Source organism: Anoplolepis gracilipes, chromosome 10, assembly GCF_047496725.1.
Source record: "Anoplolepis gracilipes chromosome 10, ASM4749672v1, whole genome shotgun sequence".
Taxonomy (NCBI): Eukaryota; Metazoa; Arthropoda; class Insecta; order Hymenoptera; family Formicidae; genus Anoplolepis; species Anoplolepis gracilipes.
In genome coordinates, this window is record NC_132979.1 from 302904 (window position 1) to 325000 (window position 22097).

The following is a 22097-nucleotide window of genomic DNA, read 5'->3' on the forward strand; positions in this document are numbered from 1 at the left end:
ATCAAAATAAAATTTTGTATGTTATTGTCATAATCTTGAGTAACATTTAACAAATTTTAGCCGTCGCTCGTTGTTTATTCAAAAATTATTAATCATTAAAAATACGTGTAAAGTAAGATTTATAAATATATATTGTCAAAGAAAAATTTAATATTTGACATAATAATTTATACAGATATTAATATACATATACTAGACATATACATTTAGGCAAACAAATTTTTATAGAGTATTTAAAAATATTATATGTTATATAGCTCAAAACGCTCTACAAAAAATAAACTTATAGTTTTACATTTTTTTATATTACATAAAATATTATATAAAATATTATAAAATACACACAATACAACTAACATTGCCCGGTATTTTTAGTGTGTGACGAGATCTGTAATTTTATATGGTTTCACATAAGTTTGCAACTTTTCATACGTAGCAAAGCCCACTTCAAACATCGTATATAATATTTACATTTTTCAATTGAAAATTTTCTTAAACATCCCTATATAAAGATGTGTGTTTATTTAAATGTCTGCGCGTGTGGTATATGCGCAATAATATTCATGTGTAAACTGGATTCAGTATTAAATTTTTCATTGACATTCTATATTCGTACTTAATATAGATCTTTATTTGTTAATAACTTTTCAGATAATAAACAACGAGTGATAGGTAAAAATTTTCAAATGTTACTCAAAACTATGATATTTTGAAAATATGTTACGTCGTATCTCGAGATCAAAATTATTGGTGTTGGATTCTTCTAATCGAGATATTTATCTAAAAAAATATAGATATCTATAATAACGATCGATTAAAATCGTTCATACAGCGATATATATACATCAGTTCCTTGTTACTGCAAAGTTCTTATTCTAAAGACATTAGTTACAAATAATGGCAACTTTGCTGCGATACATTAAGTTATGATATAACAACTGATGATATAACAATTTAAATGTTCATTTCATTTCAGTTATATTATTAATTAATTACTTTGACAAACTTATTGTACAACAAAACTTTTGTTTTCCAATGTTTTAGATTAACTATATTGTTAATAAAATTTCCACAATGCATTATTGACAGATATGTAATAAAAAAATTATAAAAGTCATATTAATACAGTGTGCTAAGTAAATTTGTAACATTTCTTAGAACTTTATACACACATTTTATATTTATATACACACATACGCACACAATATTAAAAATTGTTAAAATGATTAAAAGCTGCATTAAAATATGCGATGTGAACACATTTTTTACATCCATTCAAAAATCTATACATAAAATAATCAATATTTTAATAATAATAATTATTATTTATAATAATTCTCTCTTCATAGAATTTGGTAAAAGATGTTAAATAATGTTAAATAAGACCGATACATTTAAAAGTCACATATATTTCTAATTACTTTCAATATCACAGTACTTGTTGAAACATACTAAATCGGGTACTTTCGAATGTGGCAGCCAATACAAATGGATGAAAATGGCAAGCGAAATGTTTTTTTTTTGTTTTTTTTTGTTTTTTTTTTGTTTTTTTTTTGTTTTTTTTTTTTAATAAACATGTTTTATGACAGATCTTTGCAAAATAACTCGCAAGATATGGAGCAAAGCTATCTACGCGATATCAATGGCATCGCGCAAACACAATTTTTGTCTCCTAATTATGTCTTGTAAGTTTACTTCTTTCTCTCTTTGTGTTGACGTTTACTACGCAAAAATATAGAAATTGCTACCAGCAGGGTGACTGGCAGACCGTCCAGTTGTGCACTCGTGTACTACAATATATATGTATATATATCATACAATTTCATATATGTATATTTTGATATACATAACTCTTAATTATATGTTAATATTTCAAGAATTAAATGTAAAAATAAGAAACATTAAAAAAGGGAAATGGATCGTTCTAACTTTTCTTTATTTTTAGAGTTATAATAAAATTTTTTTAAATATGCTTGAAGTTTGCCTTTCGTTATCAGCATGTTCTGATATGATACTTTATTAATATATAGTAATGTTTCTTTGATTATAAATAACAAAAAACCGTGTGACACTTTGATTGTTTGTCCTCAATTTATCAATACTTCTGTTACTTGATATGTAAACAAAGACATAAAATGGATTTGAAATTATTCGAGTGATATCCCTGATATATTAAAGAGAACAAAAATCAGTTTTAAGACATATACTGCAACGTATATTGCAGCAGAAGGCAATTATTACTTCGAGCGTTTTGTTTAATTTATTATAATTGAGAAAATAAAATTTTTTGAACGATCTATGTTGATATAACATTTTTTTCTTATTTTTCTCTACATTCACTTCTTCAAGTATTGACATATAATTAAAAATTATCTCATCTCAATATAAATGCCTAACTATTTAATCATTTTGTGTCCTTCCATCTCTCTTTTATATCTATATTAATATATTATTATACTCACCGATGTATCCAAAATAAATACAAATCACTAAAAAAAAAAAAAGAAAAAAAAAAAAAAAGAAAAAATAAACTCATTTCACTACATTTTATATGTATAGTCATGTACTCTAACCATATATTGTAGAATATAAAACGATCACGTATGAAAATATGTCATGCGATATGTACAGTAATTAATGTTATTGAGATGTGTCTATATTATACACTATTGTTTACTAAAGTCGCATGTGTTAAAAAAATACTAAATTATAGTGAATTTTGCGTAAATGTTAGGACATTATTGTAAATGCCCATTTTTTTTCAATTTGCATTTATACATGCTTGTATAATTCCTTTTCGCAGAATCCTTAAATATAAAGATCTCGTCATAAAAATACAGTACTGTTAATACACAGTATTAATACACAGTATAAGCATCCATAAAAAATATACATACTATAGATTTCTTCGTAATTTTTTTCATAATTTTTAAATACTACATAGATTTATCGTTCAGACTGATAAGTGCACTTAATGCAAAAATTTAACAAGTTACGCAATATGTTTGAGACATTTTTTTTTTTTTAACATTTGCGTGAACATCTCCGAGCAGGGAAAAGTTATAAATCCCGATTACAGTTTGCTTTCCGATTGTAAAATCACTATGCGAGAGTCTGACATGATCTTATATTACTGGGATGTGGGTTTATCTTCCAGGAAAAAATGTCCGGTACCTTGCCGAGAATAGATGAAAGCGAGCTAACTCCAAAGAAATATTTTATAAAGTCGATTATGTCAGTTTCGGCATCAAATAAAGACACATTAGCTTTAAAAATAAAGGGAGGCGGAACAACTCGTGATTTTATAATCAAGGTGAAAAACGATTTTTTAACCGGGGAATATACTATGTGTTTTTGATGTGAACAAGATTCATGAAACTTCCTAAACTTGATTTTCTCGTTCGACACTTGTCCATTAATACTTCTCTGATATTTTATCGCCCAAAATATTTCACTCTTAACAACTTTCCATCCGACATTGTCCAAGATATTCATTGTTCAAGATATTTCGCCGTTCATCCTATTTATCTAACATAGTATTCTTTATTAATTTTTTTTTTCTGATTATGTATAATTTCCTATCGCATCTTCATAACATAAATGTCTAATAAATTTCTTTATACAATAGATCGATTGTATATTGCGTGTATAGTAAAAATTCAGAAAAAAATGAGCTCTCACTTGATTGTGTAATTAATTCGAAAATAATTTGTGTAATATTCTTTACTGCTCGGTAAGTAATCAATATCAAATTGTATCGAAATTCTCATCATATTATATCAATACAAAAAGCTTTTAGAAAGAGAGAATGATTAGATCTACTTATATATAATATAATATAATATAATATAATATATTATATTATATATCAGCGACTCTATAATTCCACATTCTGCATATTTAGTAATTTCTATTTGAAATATTGCAAGTCGTATTTCCGTAAGCATAAAGATATACATCACATTTTCATTTTGCAAGTATGCAATTCATCTAACGCTTATTCATTTATAGATCTTATAGATATAAACTGACAATTGTTATAGTTTTTATTTCTGGAGAGCGAGAACTGTCTCTTCTGGATATTAATTTCGCTTACATTACTAGTCCATATATGGTTTATTCGTCATGAAAATATGAAAAACAAGAAAAGTCAATGAAAATATACAATCGATCTTTTGAACCAATCGTTACGTTGCAAAATGGATATATCTTCTTGCATTAAAGTTTTACCATGTGACCATACAACCGTGCATAGAGAGCAAAGACAGAGCGCAATGCTATTTTTATTCTATATTTATATTATTATATTAGAATAAGAGTTGTAAAAGGAAATTCTAAAATAAAAGGCTCACTTCCAATCATTTTAGAATAGACGAAATATAGTAAGTTTACTGCAAACACTCCATCTTTTTATGTTATATAAATTGATATTTAAGACAATAACAAAATAGTCGATTGTACTAATTGATTATTAATAAAATTTTTTCGAATCCTTATAATTTTAGAATTCTCTGTCTCTCAGACAATCAATCAATACACGATACACAAACTTTTTGTTGTTAATAAATTAAATATCAACCTTAAATTATTTGTGTGAGTTAGTGAATTAAAAATGAAGAGTTTCTGAAGTTTCTAATAAACTAGAAACATACCGCAATATATACAATATACACAATATAGCACTTCTAGTAATTTCTTATATTTAATTGTCCTATTTAATTTCTTTTATTACATATTTATTCTCATAAATATTCAACTTATTCTTACACATAACTTGATAGCACTTGTAAATCTCAGAGTAATACTATTCAATTTGTTTTTTTTCTCATGTGAACATTAATTCTAAAGATTTTTAAAATCAATATTTCCATTTAAAAAATCAGGCACTTTTTTATTTCTTTTTTTGATCTTCTTATTACTATAATATATAGTAATAAAATCCACCAATATATTTATATTTTTTCAATTTTTAGATATAATTAGAGCCATAAGTGAGATTACAATTTTCTCTATTTGTTATCTTTTTAAATTATTTTCTGCATGTATCATTCTGCATTTATCTAACTTTTTTCTTTCTTCTTTTTATATTTGTTTCCATATCTAAATCAATCTTTGCATTAAAATTTTTTCACATAATCTGTATTATATTTCAAAACTTTTTTTTTATCTACAAGATTTCTTATAGATGTCTCTTTATCTTTCTTTACTATATTTTATACTTTTTGTTATTATATTTCCATTTCTTTTAAATTGTCTTTACACATATACCTATACATATATATCTATTTATTCTCTATTTTCTGTAATTTATTTGACTTTTCATTAAATGTTTCATTTTCATGTACTCTTATTTGACTTAGAAAATTTTGTTTCATCTCTAAATAGTATTAACTTATTGTTAGATTCAGTATGTATATTCGTTAACGCCTATTTCCAAGTAGGACGTCATTTTGACGTCAAATCCGAATGCAGTTCTAATTACTTCAAGTTTTTTAATCTCCCTTTCCATTTTTCTTTTTTACATTATTATAATATAGTTTTTAAAATGCACAACTAATTTCCATAGATTTTCATATAGCATTAAAAGTCAGTGTCTCCTTCCATTTCCTATATTCTCTTATTTGAATATTGTAAAATACTATACATGTTTTTTTACCTTATATCTATATTGCACTTATCTTTGAAAATTTAATTAAATATCTCATTAAACTTTTAATAATTTAATTTTTTTTAAGTTTTTTTTCATATTTTATATCCCGTTTGATTAATTTTAACTTTTATGTTATTATTTAGTTTTATTTGAAAGTTATTAAATTCTATCAGGTTTTTTCAATTTAAGATCATTCCTAAGATTACTTATACAGGATATTTCAAAGTTAAACGATCAAACATGTTCTATGAGAAAAAAATGTATATAACTTAAGTTAAAAAAAAAAAAAAGGTTTTATTAAAATATTATAACAAAGATATAAAAAATGAGTAGAAAATTCTTTGTTAATACATTACGATGTAAGAATAGATCAATGTTTCTCTAAGAAGGATCAAACAATAAACTTCTTTTTTTACATATGTCAATGTCAAAGTCATCGACGAAGGATTCGCTAATGTAAATATTGATCATTTTTCAATATAACGCGATAATAAAATGCAATTCTGAACCTATGTTATAGTATGTTTATATAACATTTTTTCTTATTTTATTTTATTTTTTTTTTTATTTTTATTGTATTTTTCATTTTATTTTTCTCATTTTATTATAAAACATATTAGTAAAGTTTCATTATTTAACTTTGAAACATCTTGTATATCCGCAACTGCTCTGTTCCTATATTACCGTTTATTCATATAATATTTAGAGTGTCGCAGCTTAGGTAAAATAATTAATTAATAACGCTATTAAATTTTGGTCATAATGACTAATTTAGACACCCTAATTGTAAATAAAATGATGAGAAAATGACGTCAATATGTTACCTCTACAGGATGTCATTTTCTGACGTTTTTTTGACAGCCAAAATAAGACCAATCACAGTATATCACATATTAATATAATATAGACACAACACAAAAAGCTGAATATTAATTAGACTCTTTTTTTATATTTTAAATAGGCAATCGGATTTTATCATTTAATGAACAAAAAGCAAATCTTTTTCGAAAACTATAAACTTTAAGTAACATCTTTTTTTGTCATTCACCATGAAAAAAACTTTAATTTCTGTTTTCATTCTGCGCACTCAAAAATATACTATTTCATTAAGATTGTCGACATCTGGCATTTTTTTTTTATAAAAGTTTTTTATAAAAGTTTATTAATTGATAAAAATATCTCCGATTGTCTTCATTAGTCCATTGCATATGCAAATAAAATGTTTTCTATTAGAAAATATTTACTTTCTTTGCTCCCTATGTGTATTTCAAAGTGACAGATGATTAATGTCAACTTCCTGTGGGACACCCTATATATCGAGACATCATCTACAAATTAAATTTTGTGTTATATTCTTTTTTCATACTTTTGTTATTGTAAATTGCACGTATAATCAGCTTTAACACCATTTCTATAAATCTCTAAAAACATATCTATCTATTTTCTTTCTTGTCCGTAACAAATTTGCACTCTTCTATAAAATATACAATTTTCTTAATCTTGTTATTCTATTTGGATAATTTTCCCGTATTAATTTTTCAATCAATCTTATCATTGATAATATTATGAATTAACAAAACATTAAAGAATCTATAGTTAATCCTTTTCTTCATTTTATATATTCACAATTACCTATGTAATATTTCTCATATACCATTTTCTTTTAAATGTATTTTTTAAATAAGAATACTTTTTTATTTATATTCCATTCCTAACATTTAGTCAGTTATCATTCTTTTCGCCATTTTTTCAAAGTGCAATAGAAATAATATTGATCTTACTTTTTTTACAGACGTATCATTTTATATTATTTCTATTTATTTAAAAATATCATTCGAGAAAAAAAAATCCATATATAATCAAATATAAATTTATATGATAATACATAAAATGTGTTTATCTTTTCTTTCTCTTGTGCAATCTCTGTATATACATATAAAAAAAGTAAGAATAATTAAAAAGTATATAGAAGAATAATTTTTCATCGTTTTTTAAAATGAAATTTGAAGAAGTAAAAAAATTATACTTCTATAATCATGTAAATCATATAAATTTATACATTTGTCGTCTTTTTCACTCTGTAGAGCCAAAATTAGCCAAATCTAAGATTTTATATGTAATTATATATATTATATATGTAAATATTATATATAAATATATATAAAATATGTCCATGTATATTCTCCTTCTCTTAATATTCTTTGCTCAATTATATATAAAAAATAATGAGAAAAATAATTATAAAATATTTAAAAAATAATTTTTGTATTGTTTTTTTTAAATTAAATTTTCCATTAGATTATACAATGTATTATATATAATTATATACGTATAGTTATATTACTATATTATGATTATATAGAGTTATTATATACATATATATGTTATATTTACATTTAATTATGTAAAGGCAATTTTTCTGAGGAGTCTTGTAATCTAATCGCAAACTTAATTTTTTTCTAAAAAAAAATGCAAAAATTATTTTTTAAATTATTGTTTAACTCTTCCTATTTTTTTCTCTTATAAAGAAACAGAGAATATAAGAAAAACAGCACCTATTTGTAGACATATTCTATATGTATATAATGTATATATGATTATATGTGTGTGTGTGTATGTATATATATATATATATACACACACATATAATCACACATATATATATATATATATATATATATATATATATATATATATATATATATATATATATATATATATACGTATATTTAATTATATACAGACAATTTTTTCTCAGTTTCTCACTCATTCTTTTTTCAGCATCTATTTTTGAATTTTGACTTTTTATATCTTTAATTAAGTTAAAGTTAGGGTTAAATTAGGTAAAGAGTAAAAGTATTTCAACATTTCTAATAATTTCTAAGATAATTTAATAATGATTGATGAATGATATCCTGTGTTAGTTAATTTCAGATTCTGTAATAATTATCCCTTTCTTGCACTGTTTTCTTACAATTCACATTTATTGCGCGACTATGGCTATGCTTGGATAGATGTTAAAGATAGATGCTTCGAAGCCAACCAAAACGAAAAAAAAATGTACAATTTTTTATCTTGATTGATTAATACTTCGAAGCAGCTTCATCATCTCCATGACCACAGCCCATGTTAAAATAAGAAAGCAACTAAAAAAAAACATAAATAATCATAAATAAACATAAATTAGATACATTAATATGTATCTAGAGCGATATGTGTTTTGTCTTTTGCCACTCGCTTATTCACTCTACACATGGTCACATGATCATGCAAATGAATTAAGATAAAAGAAGAAATAATAACTTATCCAGAAGTAACTATTTTTTTATATTTCATTGATCATTGAATACTATGGGATCTTTTCTTGGAATAGTGACATTAATCGACTATACTAGTTTCATTTTTCTTTCTATATATTTAATGTCGATCACAGACTTCTATATATTATAGTAAATCGCTAATAATGATAAAAGGTAGCCACATCTAAATTAGGCAAAATATATTGGTTGAATTAATATCACAGATTCTTTCTTCTGTTAAGGTGGATCAAACTAATATTCCCTGTTTTATTACCATTTTTATTTACAACTTATGCACAAATTGAATTTGTCATGTTAAAATAGAAGCTAATGCCTATTTTTCGATATAGTCTTCGAAAAGACAATTGATGTTGCTCTTGAAAATTCTTTTTCGATAAAAATCCAATGGCTCTTGATGTCTAAACCATTCTTGAATAACATTCTGTACCGTTGCATCATCTGGTAGTCATCTTTCTTTAAATGTTTTCTTTTTCCCAAACAAGTAAAAATCGGAAGGAGCCAGATCTGGGCTATAAGAAAATGCTTTATAATATTCCATTAATATGATTTAAAAAATTCCTGAGTTTGTTTACTTAATTTTTTGATCCCTAGTCAAAATCTGTGATATTAATTCAACCTACATATCTTGTTCAATTTAGACGTAGTTGTTCTTGCATCATCTTTAACATCACTGTTAGCAATCTAATATTATATATACAATTCTGTGTCAATGACACAAAATTCTGATTAATTCCGTTTTTGCAGTGAATTATGCATTTCATTTATCATTGGAATTATCGACTTGAATTAACACAAGTGTCATATAAATGAAAAATACCTGATATATATTAAAAAGCTTTGGCACTCTAAATAGAAGATAATAACATCGAATATTCTTGAATGCATTCAGCGAGTGTAACTGTTTTCATCTGTAATTACTTATAATTTTCTGCTGAACAATATTAAGTGCTCCATTGCAACATGTTTATTCAATAGAGTCTATGTTTCTAATTAAAAGTGCAACGTGTTAAATAACATTACTGCCGTCAATATAATTACTTTTATTATATTATATTAAAGAATCTTAATAAATTTGGCGCTATTAATTTTGACTTTACACACATATATTTGAATGAATACAAATGTTGCATTCCTTTTATGGGTTCTTGCACACAAAATGTCTCAACGCCCATGGTACACAAAAAAAAAAAAAAAAAAAAAAAAAAAAAAAAAACGTAAGCAATAAGATGTTGGTAATAAGGATCTATCCAGACAAATTTGCATATACATAGAAAAATCAATCAATCATTTGTCTAGTACAAAGAAGATACCAATATAACATTAAACTTATTAGTTAATTTCTTCATGTCTATGCAAATTTATCTGGATAAGTTCTAAGCAAATTGACACAGTCAAGTATTCTCATGGATTGCAAGACGTCAGCAATAAACAAATACAAAAATGTTGATTTGTGTTTACTGTTTACATTTTTTAATGTACCATAGGCCTTATGTGCAGTAAAAATTAAAAATATTTATTTTGATATCAAAATGTAAGTTACTTTCGCTATCTGATAAGCAACGCATTAGCCAATCAACTTTTCGCTCATAATAAAATTATCTTTTCATACTAAGATATCATATTATGCATTAAAAATTGGAAAATAAAAATTAGAATTTGACTAATCAGAACAAAAAGAGTTAAAATTCTTTTGTCTAAAATTTGATTGATCAAATTTCAATTTTCAATTTTAATTTTCAATGTGTTGATAGGAGCTTCAAACATGCTTATCAGTGCTATTAATATTAAAGAAGAAGAAAAAGAAGAAAGATTTTCATCGTGGCAAAAGCCAGCAATTGGACAACTCACACTGTGAAGAGAATACCCGTTAATTTTTGTTTTAAAAGAATTTTCCATATTCCAATAGACGAAAATTAATGAGTCAACTGTATTTATAAAGATAAAATTATATTATTATTAATATCGCAAAACAACATTCTTGCAATTGTTGCAATGTATTATGTATCATTTTTTTCCCTTTACTAGATTGCAATCCTCTTTAGGATGTGGTATCACAATTGTAGCACTTAAGCACTTCGTTCTATTGAATGCAACAATTGTCTCTTTTAGTACAATTAGAAAGTATATCTTATGTCTTACAGATGTTATAAGATTTGTGTTTACTTGACTTATGTAAATAGATTGGGCACTTCCAGTTGAAGCTTAAAGACAACATTAGAAAGAAAGAATAACAGAAAGATGCGTTCAGGGAGACCCTATTAGCTCTTTCCTTGCTCAACTTGCAGTAAGTAACAAAGATCAAACGACACTTTTAATGGCAATAACATTTTCCCGAAGTAATTGTCTCATTTTTCTGTTTCTCTTTGTTTCATCCCTTTCCAGAGCATTGTGTAATAAAGAAAGCATATTCCATATTTTTGTCCATCAATCTTGTTGGATAAATTTGTTCCTTCAGCTATTACATAAGAATGTTCAGTCTATTATATAGGTCTATGGTGTTTTCACCTATAACAACATCCTCTAAATTTTTAATGAGGCTTATATAAAACTTTCAATTACATGAACTTAAAAAACAGTGACTTTGAAAAAATCTAACTTCCTTTCAAATCACTTCGTCTTATTTATTTCAATATAATTTAAAAGAAAACTTTTTTTGTAACTCATATGGAGAAAAAGATCGGAGAACATATCATGAAATATCTACGTTCTTTAAGTATGTGTAAAACATAAGATCAATTTTCTTACTAATCTGTACTGAGAGAGACAAAAATATTCCATGTTACTATCTCCTTTGAATAACATTTGGTGCATCAGAACTTGTTTCAATTTGTATTAAATTCAGTGAATTTGTTATATAATAGATTTGTTAGACATGCTGATTAGCTGCTGCTAATATGCAGCATGTATTATCATAGTATTGTCACAGGAGTTTCAAAGTTATTTTTTGATTAATCTAGATATTCATGCATCATAACTAATTATCCATGCGTAATTAAATAATTTAAAACTACATTTTTATTACTTAATGTAGTATTGCATGAATTATTTTATTTTTCAAACATATGTTTTGAAACATTTAATACTTACAAATGTCAAACTATCAGACTAAACACTGAGTCATGATGCACAAATATTTAGATACCGTGTATCCGACAAAAAATTTAATTTTTTTAGATGCAAAAATACTAAAGGCATTAATGAAGTATATATACATATGTACAGAATATAATATATAAATTTATATATGTACAGAGAAAGCATCAATAATATTTTCCACTTTCGACATTTTCGAGTCGGACGAATAGTGCGTAGATACTCATGCATCATAATTATTAGCTCTAAGAAAAATCGGCAATGTTATCATTAAATAGAAAATGAGAAACAAATTATATTACATCTGTTAGTCTTATATGTATTTAATTTTTAATGATTCAGATACCTATCAAACTATTCATTACAAATTTCCTGATTTTACTCAGAGCCAATGATTATGATGTGCACACAACAAAATTTGATATGTCAACTTAACTCAAGAATGCCAAACTCAGAAATAAAAGAATTATTGATGTTTCTTGCATATACAAGGAAAAGTCAGAAAAAAAGGTTCTCTATTTAATTAAAGGCACAATTTAATTAAGATATATAATGAGGTGATTTTTGCCTGATATAACATGAATCATCTCATCATTAGATGCGGTACAAGGTTGGTATTAAATGGAGAACATTACTTTCTAACTTCTCCCCATAATATACTCTCTAACTACTCGACATTTGTTATAAAAGTTTGATTTTACCTGTTGCCAGAGTAGTATTGTGTCTTAAATGTCAGATAGAAAATCATTATATATATGACAAAGTATAGTAAAATGTGTCTAAAAGAGAAAATAGTCATAAACGATAAATTATCTTGAACTATAAAATGTCGAACGGAGAAAAAATGACGATAGAGAAGTATTGAAAGAGAAAATAATAGGCAGCAAAGTGCTCATAAATCATAAGCTTAGCCTAATGTCATACGTAAACTGGACCTTGATTATCGTTGTCGTCCAAACTGATTCGACTAGGATACGCAGGACCACCACCGTCATCGAAAAACCGTCTAAATGTGAACTCAAAGAAGCCATGAAATGGCTTTCCATTGTCCAGTAACTCATCTGATTTGTTTGAATCTGATGATTCTGAGTTACGCAACTTGTCGGGATCAACAGGATCAAAATTACTCGTGTCGGTCGGATATTCTATACGAGGTATATGTGGAGCCATTTGGCGTCGTAATCCTTTCTCAAAGTCGATATTTGCAAAGAATGCATGATTCTTAACTTCATTCGCATTTTTACCTAACCGACGCTCCGCACCAACACAGAGTTTTAGTATTAAATCCTTACTTTCTTGTGATAGATTGGCCTGTTTCGGTATATGAAGCGTTGTTTCCCAATTAATGACCTGCAGAAATAAAACAAAAAAATATTAAAAGGACAATCTTATTTAGAAACATTTAGAAGAAAAGGGTCAAAAGTGGCCCTCTCTGACTTTGATGAATTTCATAGCCTAGCTCAAAATTAGAGACACATTTTTTTTATTTGTATCCAAATAACCGATTAGAAAGATGAAAATATCCTCTTTAAAAAAAGTCGTTTTTTAAGTTTCCGTTATTTTTAAAATTATATTTCAATATATGTATATATCGTTTTTTATCTTTCTTTAGTTGCTTATAATTAAGAGTATAATACTGTGAAGATTACACGTCGCATGTATGTTCTGCATACCTTATATTGAGTTTCAGCAGGCGTATTGGCAAGAAATGGTGGAGAACCGACCAACATTTCATACAAAATAACTCCTACACTCCACCAATCGCATAATTGAGTGTATCCCGTACGTTGAAGGACTTCCGGTGCGATATAATTCGGTGTTCCGACCAGAGAATGCGCCAAGCACCTTTGATGTTCTCTGTGTCGCCTACGTTCTAATGGCTTTAATTGTAGGCATTGACATTCGTTGTTCCAATCGTCAGCTGGATCCATCGAATCTTGCTTACCATGACCTAAAATTATATAACAAGATATCATTATATATCATTAGATATCCGCTGTTTTATATTTTATATAATATCGTAACAGTTATCATTATCGTCATTTTTTTAGTTATCATAGTTATTAATATAATGAAGATTATCACGAATTTTTTAGACTTATTTTCTCACATATTTTAGATTATACTTTAATTTGCATTTTAACATTTTAATATATATATAAAAGACTTAATAATAGTTCTTTATCATCAGTTTAAATAAATAATGATTCTTGTAACGGCATCAAGTTCTCTTTTTGTATTTTAATATAAAATTTGAGATAAATTTTATTTATTATGCTTTTAATTACTTTAATTGTATCATACTTATTAATATACATATTATGTTTTGAGAATTCTAAAAATTGAACCAATTAAATACATGTAGGGTATCCTACTGATTAAACGGAAATGTATCTTTAAAATTTTAAATTTAAAATGTATGTGATTAAAGATATGAAGAAATGTTGAAAGGCAAAATTACATGGCTTTAAACGCTCTATATTTCTATGTTGTTTTTATGCATTTTTGTGCATAAGGTTTAATTGCATTTTTTAAATAAAATCTCATTCTTTTGAATATATTAATCAATGCAGTTTTTCTTCTGACAAAACTATCAGAAAATTATATTTAAAAATTGTTAATCTAGTAGTTATTTTAACTTTAAGTTTGTAAAATAAGATTGTATGAGAAATATTAATATTAAAAATATCCAATATAATAGAAAAACATATTTATAATATACCAAAAATATCAAAACTAGAGTAAGGAAACTGTGTTTGGAATATGGCGCTGGACCATTTGAACATCTTTGTAACACAATAAATGTATAAAAAATTTCCATAAAATAGCAAGTTAATAATTTTTGTTTAGAGATGTTTCGTCGTATTCTCTTCATATTATTAAAATATTATAAAGTAAAAATCGATTAAGTTTGATTAATTACTCTGCTGCGTGCAAAATAATATATCTCCTGTTTTTCAAGATATTGAAAAATTTGATTACATATTAGATTAGTGTTTACAACACACAATCTTTAGCTAAGCATAAACGGAAACGTACAAATAAGAAAGAGTATAAATTCGCTAATAGAGCGAAATTTTATTATTTTATATTTAGCAGTTATTTAAGAAATTTATAAAAAAATTTGTTAAACAACCCAATATTTGAAGATCTGAAAAAAAAAGATCAAAAAATTGTACTTACCGTTTTGTTGGTAATATTTGGAATTGTGCGTCCAACGGAATCCCGTGCAAAGACCGAAATCTGTTAGTTTGATATGTCCGTCACGATCAATCAAGATATTGTCCGGTTTAATGTCCCTGTGAATAAATCCCATTTTGTGAACGCTCTCAACCGCACATGTGAGTTCGGCAATGTAGAATCTCGCCAAGGGCTCCTTGAAGATGCCGAGTTTAATCAATAGCGACATCAAGTCGCCGCCGGGTATGTAATCCATCACGAAATACAGATTATCCTTATCTTGGAACGAGTAATAGAGTTTGACGACCCATTCGTTGTCAGCCTCTGCCAATATATCACGCTCAGCTTTCACGTGAGCAACTTGATTACGATTCAACACATCGGCTTTACGCAAGGTTTTCATCGCGTAGAACTGATTGGTATCGAGTTTCCTAACGAGCGTGACTTCACCGAATGCACCGACGCCGATTGGTTTGATCTTCGTGAACATTGATTTATCCATCTTGGCCCGTTTTAATCTGATATAGTTAGATTCTTTCTGCGACAACATCTTCCTCATCATGCACTGTGCCTCCGCACTCAGACCGATCTTCGCCATCTCCGTCTCTAGCTGCATACGTCGATAGAGGCGTTGCTTATGCGATTTGAGTATATTCTCTACGTGCTGCTCCATAAAAAACTTGAAAGCCTGAGGAGAATAGTTTCTCACTTTACAATCTCTGCGTTCTTCCTCCTTCTCTATGCTCATGGTCTTGCGTTCAGGTATAGGAGATTGATGCTTGATTTTGTAGGATAAAGGTGAGTTATGGTCGCCTTTAGCGTTGCCACCACCTTTGGTACCAACGGCGCCGGTGGCAGTAGCGGCGGCGACAACGGCAGCGCCTTCGGGCAAGGACGAATGATTATTGTTGTTTCTTACGGACATTGAAGTCGAGGCGACCGACGATAGGGTAGGTGGTTCCATCGTGTGTTGACAGTTGTCGACCGGCGAGTATTTCCTTTGAAGTGGCGGATGATGGCCAATTGGGGATGATCGCGGGGCGCTGCCACTCTCCATCGTAGATGATATAATCGATGTGTCTTCAGTGGGAGTGCTGTAAGGCGGCGGCGGCAATGGATGATGCATACCGCGTTGCGCCGCCAATGCCTGCATCGTCGTGGCATAACTTGGCGGTTCTGTTGTCGGTATATTAGTGGGTGGCGCGGCTACATTGTTCACGGATGGATAAGCAGGCAGTGGTTGTTGCTGTTGTTTCTGTTGTATAGACGATGCGTAAGAAGGAGGCGGCGGTGGCGTATTGTTAGCGGTAGAAATCGGTTGCGGCGCCGTGGGCGCGATAGCGGTCTGCAACACAGGTTTTTGCACTTGCGTACTTTTCACTGACTGCATGATGATCGGCGGTTGTGTTTTAGCTTGCCGGGCGCCCCACGCTTGCAACGGCGTCGGCCGTGCCATTGACGTCTGCGTGTTATTTGGCGATATCGTGGACACGGTGATAGGACTGGGCGTGCCAGTCGATGTCGGGCCTGAGTAGATGCCCGACGACGGGCTCTTACGATAATCTTGTTGCGACTGTGTGGGACTCTGCCGATTCTGCATAGAAACACTATAAGAAGGCGGTTGCACTGATTGACCGGCAGATGAGGACGGAACTATGGGATAAGGTGGCGGAGGTTCAATCTGAGTACTCGTATTACTGTTGCTCGTCTGATAAATGCTAAGGGCCTGCATCTGCTGTGTCAGTTGCTGTTGTACTTGAGGACCATTTTGCACGATCATCGGCTGACGGCTGCAGGAACTGTTGACGTTTGCCACCGGACTAGTACCGCGCTGCGGCGGATTCACTGACGTTGACGTAGCACCGACCGTGTTGGACGTCGTCACTGCCGTCGGTCTCGTCGGCACGACTGGCGCGGGTGACATTCGCTTGAGCATCTGTTGCATGTTTGTGGGCACATTAGGTTGACTATACGGTGCGTGAGGCGGTGGTGGCGGTGGTGGCGTGGAACTACATCGAGGCGGCGGAGGTGGCGGTGGTTCACGTTCCACAAAGTTATTCGGCGAGTATTGGCGACTCAACTGCGGATGCGTGGCAAGTTCCGTAAGGCGCGGACTGTCGGATCGCGAGCTGCCCGCTCCGCTATCCAACGCGGGACTACCCCGTTGTAAACTCAATTCCCTCTCGAGACTCGGTTTCCTAATGAGTTTGGTATTGAGTTTACCGAGCCCGTTCAGAGATTCTCCTTGAGTTTGTTTCAAATACTCTATCGCTGCGTCTAATCGCCATCCTGCGAATTTCATGGCGCGTAATCCTATTTCCTGTAAAACGATTTTACAATGTAAGGTACCTTTGTTGTTTCATCGAAATCGTTGGATTCATATCATGGATATTTATAATTACGAATACCTAGATAACCCAGCATGATTAATCGTATATTGATTATAGATTATAGATTATTGCTATCATATTGTCAACAATAATACAATTGTTGGCTATCTGAATAGTTTAAGCGAAAATCAAACAGGCAGTTCTCCTCTCACCTCTGAATATCCCATGGCTAATAATTGTCCCAAGGCTTGCCGTTGATCCGGTTTATCGACTGTGGAACCAGAGGCGCCAGAAAGCCCGCTAAGACCCGAGGCAGAGCTAATGCCACTGGTCGTAGATACAGTAGAGATAGTGCTAGCGGCACTGGAGCCCACCTCTCCAATTCCGCCGATATTCGCAAACGGTAGTAACGAATTGCGAATTTCAGCTAATGCCTTTTGATGATATCCAGAGCCGCGAGTGCTCGATTTGTTGACCGCAGGTGGATTCATAGTGGCCCATGCTAGGCCCTTTAGGACCTAGCTTTAATCTGGTTGTGGCATATATAAACGTATCTACAACACAAAATAATCTTTTTTATTACACTCTATTAAAATAAATGTATAATATCTCCTGCGACTAAAATAAATCTTGCAGAAGTTTTTTTTTTTCTATTAATACAGATGTGTGAAATTTATATAAAAAAATAGAGAGACGGATATATTAAAGGAATATTTAACACACAAGAGTTTAATCACATTTATCCAAACAGAAATTTATATTAATGTTAAAATAAGACATTTTCCTATTACTATAATAATATATATATATAAAATGTATAAACACAATAGAATACATCCATTAACATCATTTAACATTGTGACAAATATCAATATTAATGTACGAATAATTAATACTTGATAAAATATAAATTATTATAATTACTGATATACATGTATGTATGCTTTCTTCCTTTTTACATACACACACGCATGTGTCATGTTGTATATATATATATATATATATATTTTCATTACCTTACATTACGTTTATTAAGATGTGATATAAAAGGCTTTGTTATTCTATATAATAATGAAATAGATTAAAATTATTTCTACATAATTTAGATAGCACGTTACACACAACACGTACATGTGTAAATATAAAAAATACACATGCACAGAAATTTAATTTATTTACAATATAATACAACAAGATAATACGTACAGAATAAAGATCACTGTTAAATTCGTCCTGTCGCAAATACTTTCCAGTATCATGACTGACGACGACAACTCTTTAGCTAGGACAGCTAGTTCAGTTCAAAACACGCTCAAGGACTCTGGGATCATTGTTGCTCGAATTATATATATATATATTATATATATATATATATATATATATATATATATATATATATATATATATATATATATATATATATATATATATATATATAATACAACGTGTATCACAATAATGCAAATCACAAGGAAACGAGATATATTTGCCGATTGTATAAAAAAACGTGGTGCGAAGTCGACCCATCGAATAACTTGGTCGAATAACAAATCAGACATCAGGCATAGTGGGTCGGTCGTCGGCATTCTCGTGCTACTCGAGTGAGCGATTGATAAGTAGCTAACCTATCTCCAGCCTATAGCTCGGCCGAAAATTAGTAAAGACGGGGAACAAGGAAGGGGATAGGCTTAATAAAGGAGCGCGCTTAATGTCAACGCACCTGAGATGCTACAACGTGACAGCAAGGACGAGCCGCCGAGATCCCACGGAACGGGGCTCTCCTGATGGGGCGACAATGGTGACAGCAGCCGTCGTCCCGAGCATATTCCCGTGGCCGCTTCCTTCCGTTTTTCTCCGTCGCTTTTCACCGAGGCAAAGTGTAACAGGCGAGAGGTAGACGAAAACGTCACGTCAGCGGGACGAGGATGATAAAAACGCGCTAAATCCCCTGGTGCTCACTGAGCTCTAACAGGCAGGCAGAGACAGATGAACGACACATACACACGCGTACGCGTGTACATATCATCGTATCTGCGTGTGTACATCGGTCGGTCGTTCCAACTCTTCGGGTTCGGTTCCTCTCGCGGGTCGCGGTCGCGGTTGCCTCTCGCGAGAATTCACACACGCGACAACAAAGGCAGATTACGGCTGTAAATTACTAGAATAGCTGTGGCAGCCATTTTGAAATGCCACATTCCTATACGCAACCAGTAGGTAGGTATCGCAACTCGCAACAGTCAGGCGCGACTCGAGACTCGACACCCCTTTTTTTTTTTTTTTTTCTTTTTTTTTCTTCCCAACTAATTTATCATGTCCGGGCCATATTCCAGCGTCGATTTATGCGGTGACGTGCGCGGCAATTTCTTCTTTATTTTTATTTCCCCGATATTTTCATTAATGGCAAATCACGCGGAAGCCCGTGCGATTACCGCATTTCGCGCACACACACACACACACACACACACATACCAAAGAATTTTGTTGTATGCCTATGTGTGTGTGTGTGTGTGGGTAATGCATGTATGCAGAAATGCCTTGAAAAACATGAATTTAGGCGCGTGTCAAGATTTATATGGGAAATGCATATTGCATACATATTTATATCATATAATCAATTTTGATGAAAAAAATTAATTCTTTTCAATTTTTTTTTTTCACCTTACAAGCGCGATGATTGCAAGAGCTTATTTCCTTATTTTTCTTGTCGATTAAAGGTCTAACTTTTCACCGAAACCTTTGATTTGGTTTAGATTCGGAGCGAAACGAGATTTAAACTTGCCTAATTCAAGTTCCCACCTATTTCAAACTCGTTTCGCTCCGAATTGATGCTGCTAACAATAAATCAAAGATTACGGTGGAAACTAGACCAGAGATAAGTTGTTCTCCATTTACATCGTAGACATACATCATGGAGTTTATATAGTTGCGAGACATTCTGTAAAATAAAATCAAATAATCGATTTAATAGAGAAAGTTTAATATCTTCTGTCTCTCAGAGAACCTGCTACGCAAGCGCAAAAGCCTCTGAATTTCTATCTTTAGAGAGAAAAGGAAAACGAATTAGGCCGGATCCACAATAAATGTAGCAAGCCTTAAGGAGGTTCTACAATACGTTGCCAGTTACTAAGGATGGCAACTCTAGTTACAAAATGCTATTTCCGGTTGAAACAACCAGTTGCGGTTGTCAAAGAAAAGTTAAAAGTTGGGCAACTTTGCATTGTAGAACTCCCTTTAAGCCTGAAGGAATTGACCAATCGCAGTTGAATGTGAGAAGAATAATCGAATGTGATTGGTTAATTTCTTACAGCTTATGACCTACTATACTTATTGTAGATTGGGCCTAAAAACGTAAAGAAATTGACCAATCACAGTGAGTAGTAATGTGACCGCTCACGTTACTACGCACTGTGATTGGTCGATTTACTACGCTAAAACTTTTTTATGTGCACAAACCTTTAGAATTGCAACCCTAGTGTAACTCTAATCTAGTGGAAACAGGCAAGCCAACCTGACTCTGAACCGATTCGGACTCGATTCGAATTCTCGGTAGAAAATAATCATACAGTCATGTATGCATTCATTCGTCGAGATTCATGGATTCTATAAATAACCTGCAAAATTATTAATTTAAATTTAAGCAATTCTATATTTGTTACTTCAGTGAAAGTTAAACAAGGACAGAGCACATTCGTAAGCGCACTCCTTGAACGCAGCCATGCCATATGCCATAAGCTGAGTTTCATAAAGAAACACATTTTCTATGGATGTAACATCATAAGTATAACGAGTCAGAATTCGGAATGATAGTCGGTGACTTTGAATAATATTGTGTTGTTAATTCATTGTAAGAAACGAATAATTAAGAGAGAAAGGACAAAACAATAGTGCAACTATGTTAAACCAGGCGGTAGTCGAGGCTCTTTACTCGGCGTCATATATCGAAAATTACTTGGACTGCGTGGAAAATCTGCCAAACGACCTGCAGAGGCATGTTTCTCGGTTGCGAGAGCTGGACGCCACTTGCCAAAGTAATATAGATCAAATTATTCATCTCAAAATTAATTCAATTTATATTCTATATATAATATTCAATCAGATGATGTAGGCTGCAATTAAGATTGCATTTCAAACATTTTATCTTTATTCTCACGAAATATAGAACAAAGCTACAATGATGTTTCAAAGTATTCATAGGGCAGTCTTTACCGCAGCCATATACATACACAAATTTGAGAAAAGTCTTAAATTCTTCAAATTTTGTTGATTTTTTTAATCATTTCTTTATCATTTTTCTTTGTTTGCACGTATGAAGATTTTGTATTAGAAAATTAAAATATTATATTTTACTTTACCTATAAATATTATGGATTTTTTGAGTATTTCTCAAAACAATAATACAAATCTCATTTATTGAAATAGAATTTCTTTACTATGTCGTTATATTGTTTACAGCATATTTACGTGAAGTTGATCAGCATCAGGAAACATTACAAAGTGACACAGATCCTGTGATAAAAAGAAGAG

General features: G+C 30.4%; 2 protein-coding genes across 3 annotated transcripts in view; one reads left to right on the plus strand and one right to left on the minus strand.

Moving 5' to 3' along the window:
• Positions 1–8517: 8517 nt before the first annotated feature.
• Positions 8518–20017, minus strand: Wts (serine/threonine-protein kinase warts). 2 transcript variants are annotated; one of them, XM_072900613.1, is made up of 5 exons: positions 19294–20017; positions 17786–18127; positions 15247–17563; positions 13737–14014; positions 8518–13413 (listed from the first exon to the last, which is right to left on the minus strand). In XM_072900613.1, exons 2-5 carry the CDS (start codon positions 18062–18064, stop codon positions 12982–12984), a joined length of 3306 nt encoding a protein of 1101 aa, XP_072756714.1. In that variant the 5' UTR covers positions 18065–18127; positions 19294–20017; the 3' UTR covers positions 8518–12981. The 2 variants fall into 2 exon arrangements, with proteins under 2 accessions (XP_072756714.1, XP_072756716.1); XM_072900615.1 differs by lacking the exon at positions 19294–20017 and adding an exon at positions 18780–18927.
• Positions 20018–21113: 1096 nt separating this feature from the next.
• The window catches only part of LOC140670126 (inhibitor of growth protein 2), a 2826-nt gene continuing 1842 nt past the window's right edge, over positions 21114–22097 (plus strand). The window contains exons 1-2 of the mRNA XM_072900654.1: positions 21114–21601; positions 22026–22097. The exon at positions 22026–22097 is cut by the window's right edge and continues 132 nt beyond it. Of these exons, the coding sequence (XP_072756755.1) occupies positions 21466–21601; positions 22026–22097 (208 nt within the window). The 5' untranslated portion in view covers positions 21114–21465. The remainder of the gene's footprint in view (positions 21602–22025) is intronic.

Bases quoted from the DNA above. Each gene is read 5' to 3' on its own strand.
- Wts (XM_072900613.1), bottom strand. From the start codon at position 18,064: ATGAATCCACCTGCGGTCAACAAATCGAGCACTCGCGGCTCTGGATAT. The intron at 17,564-17,785 runs GTGAGAGGAGAA...ATCGTTTTACAG, and splicing joins TAGCCATGGGATATTCAGAG to GAAATAGGATTACGCGCCAT. The intron at 13,414-13,736 runs GTATGCAGAACA...TTATTTCTGCAG, and splicing joins CTGCTGAAACTCAATATAAG to GTCATTAATTGGGAAACAAC.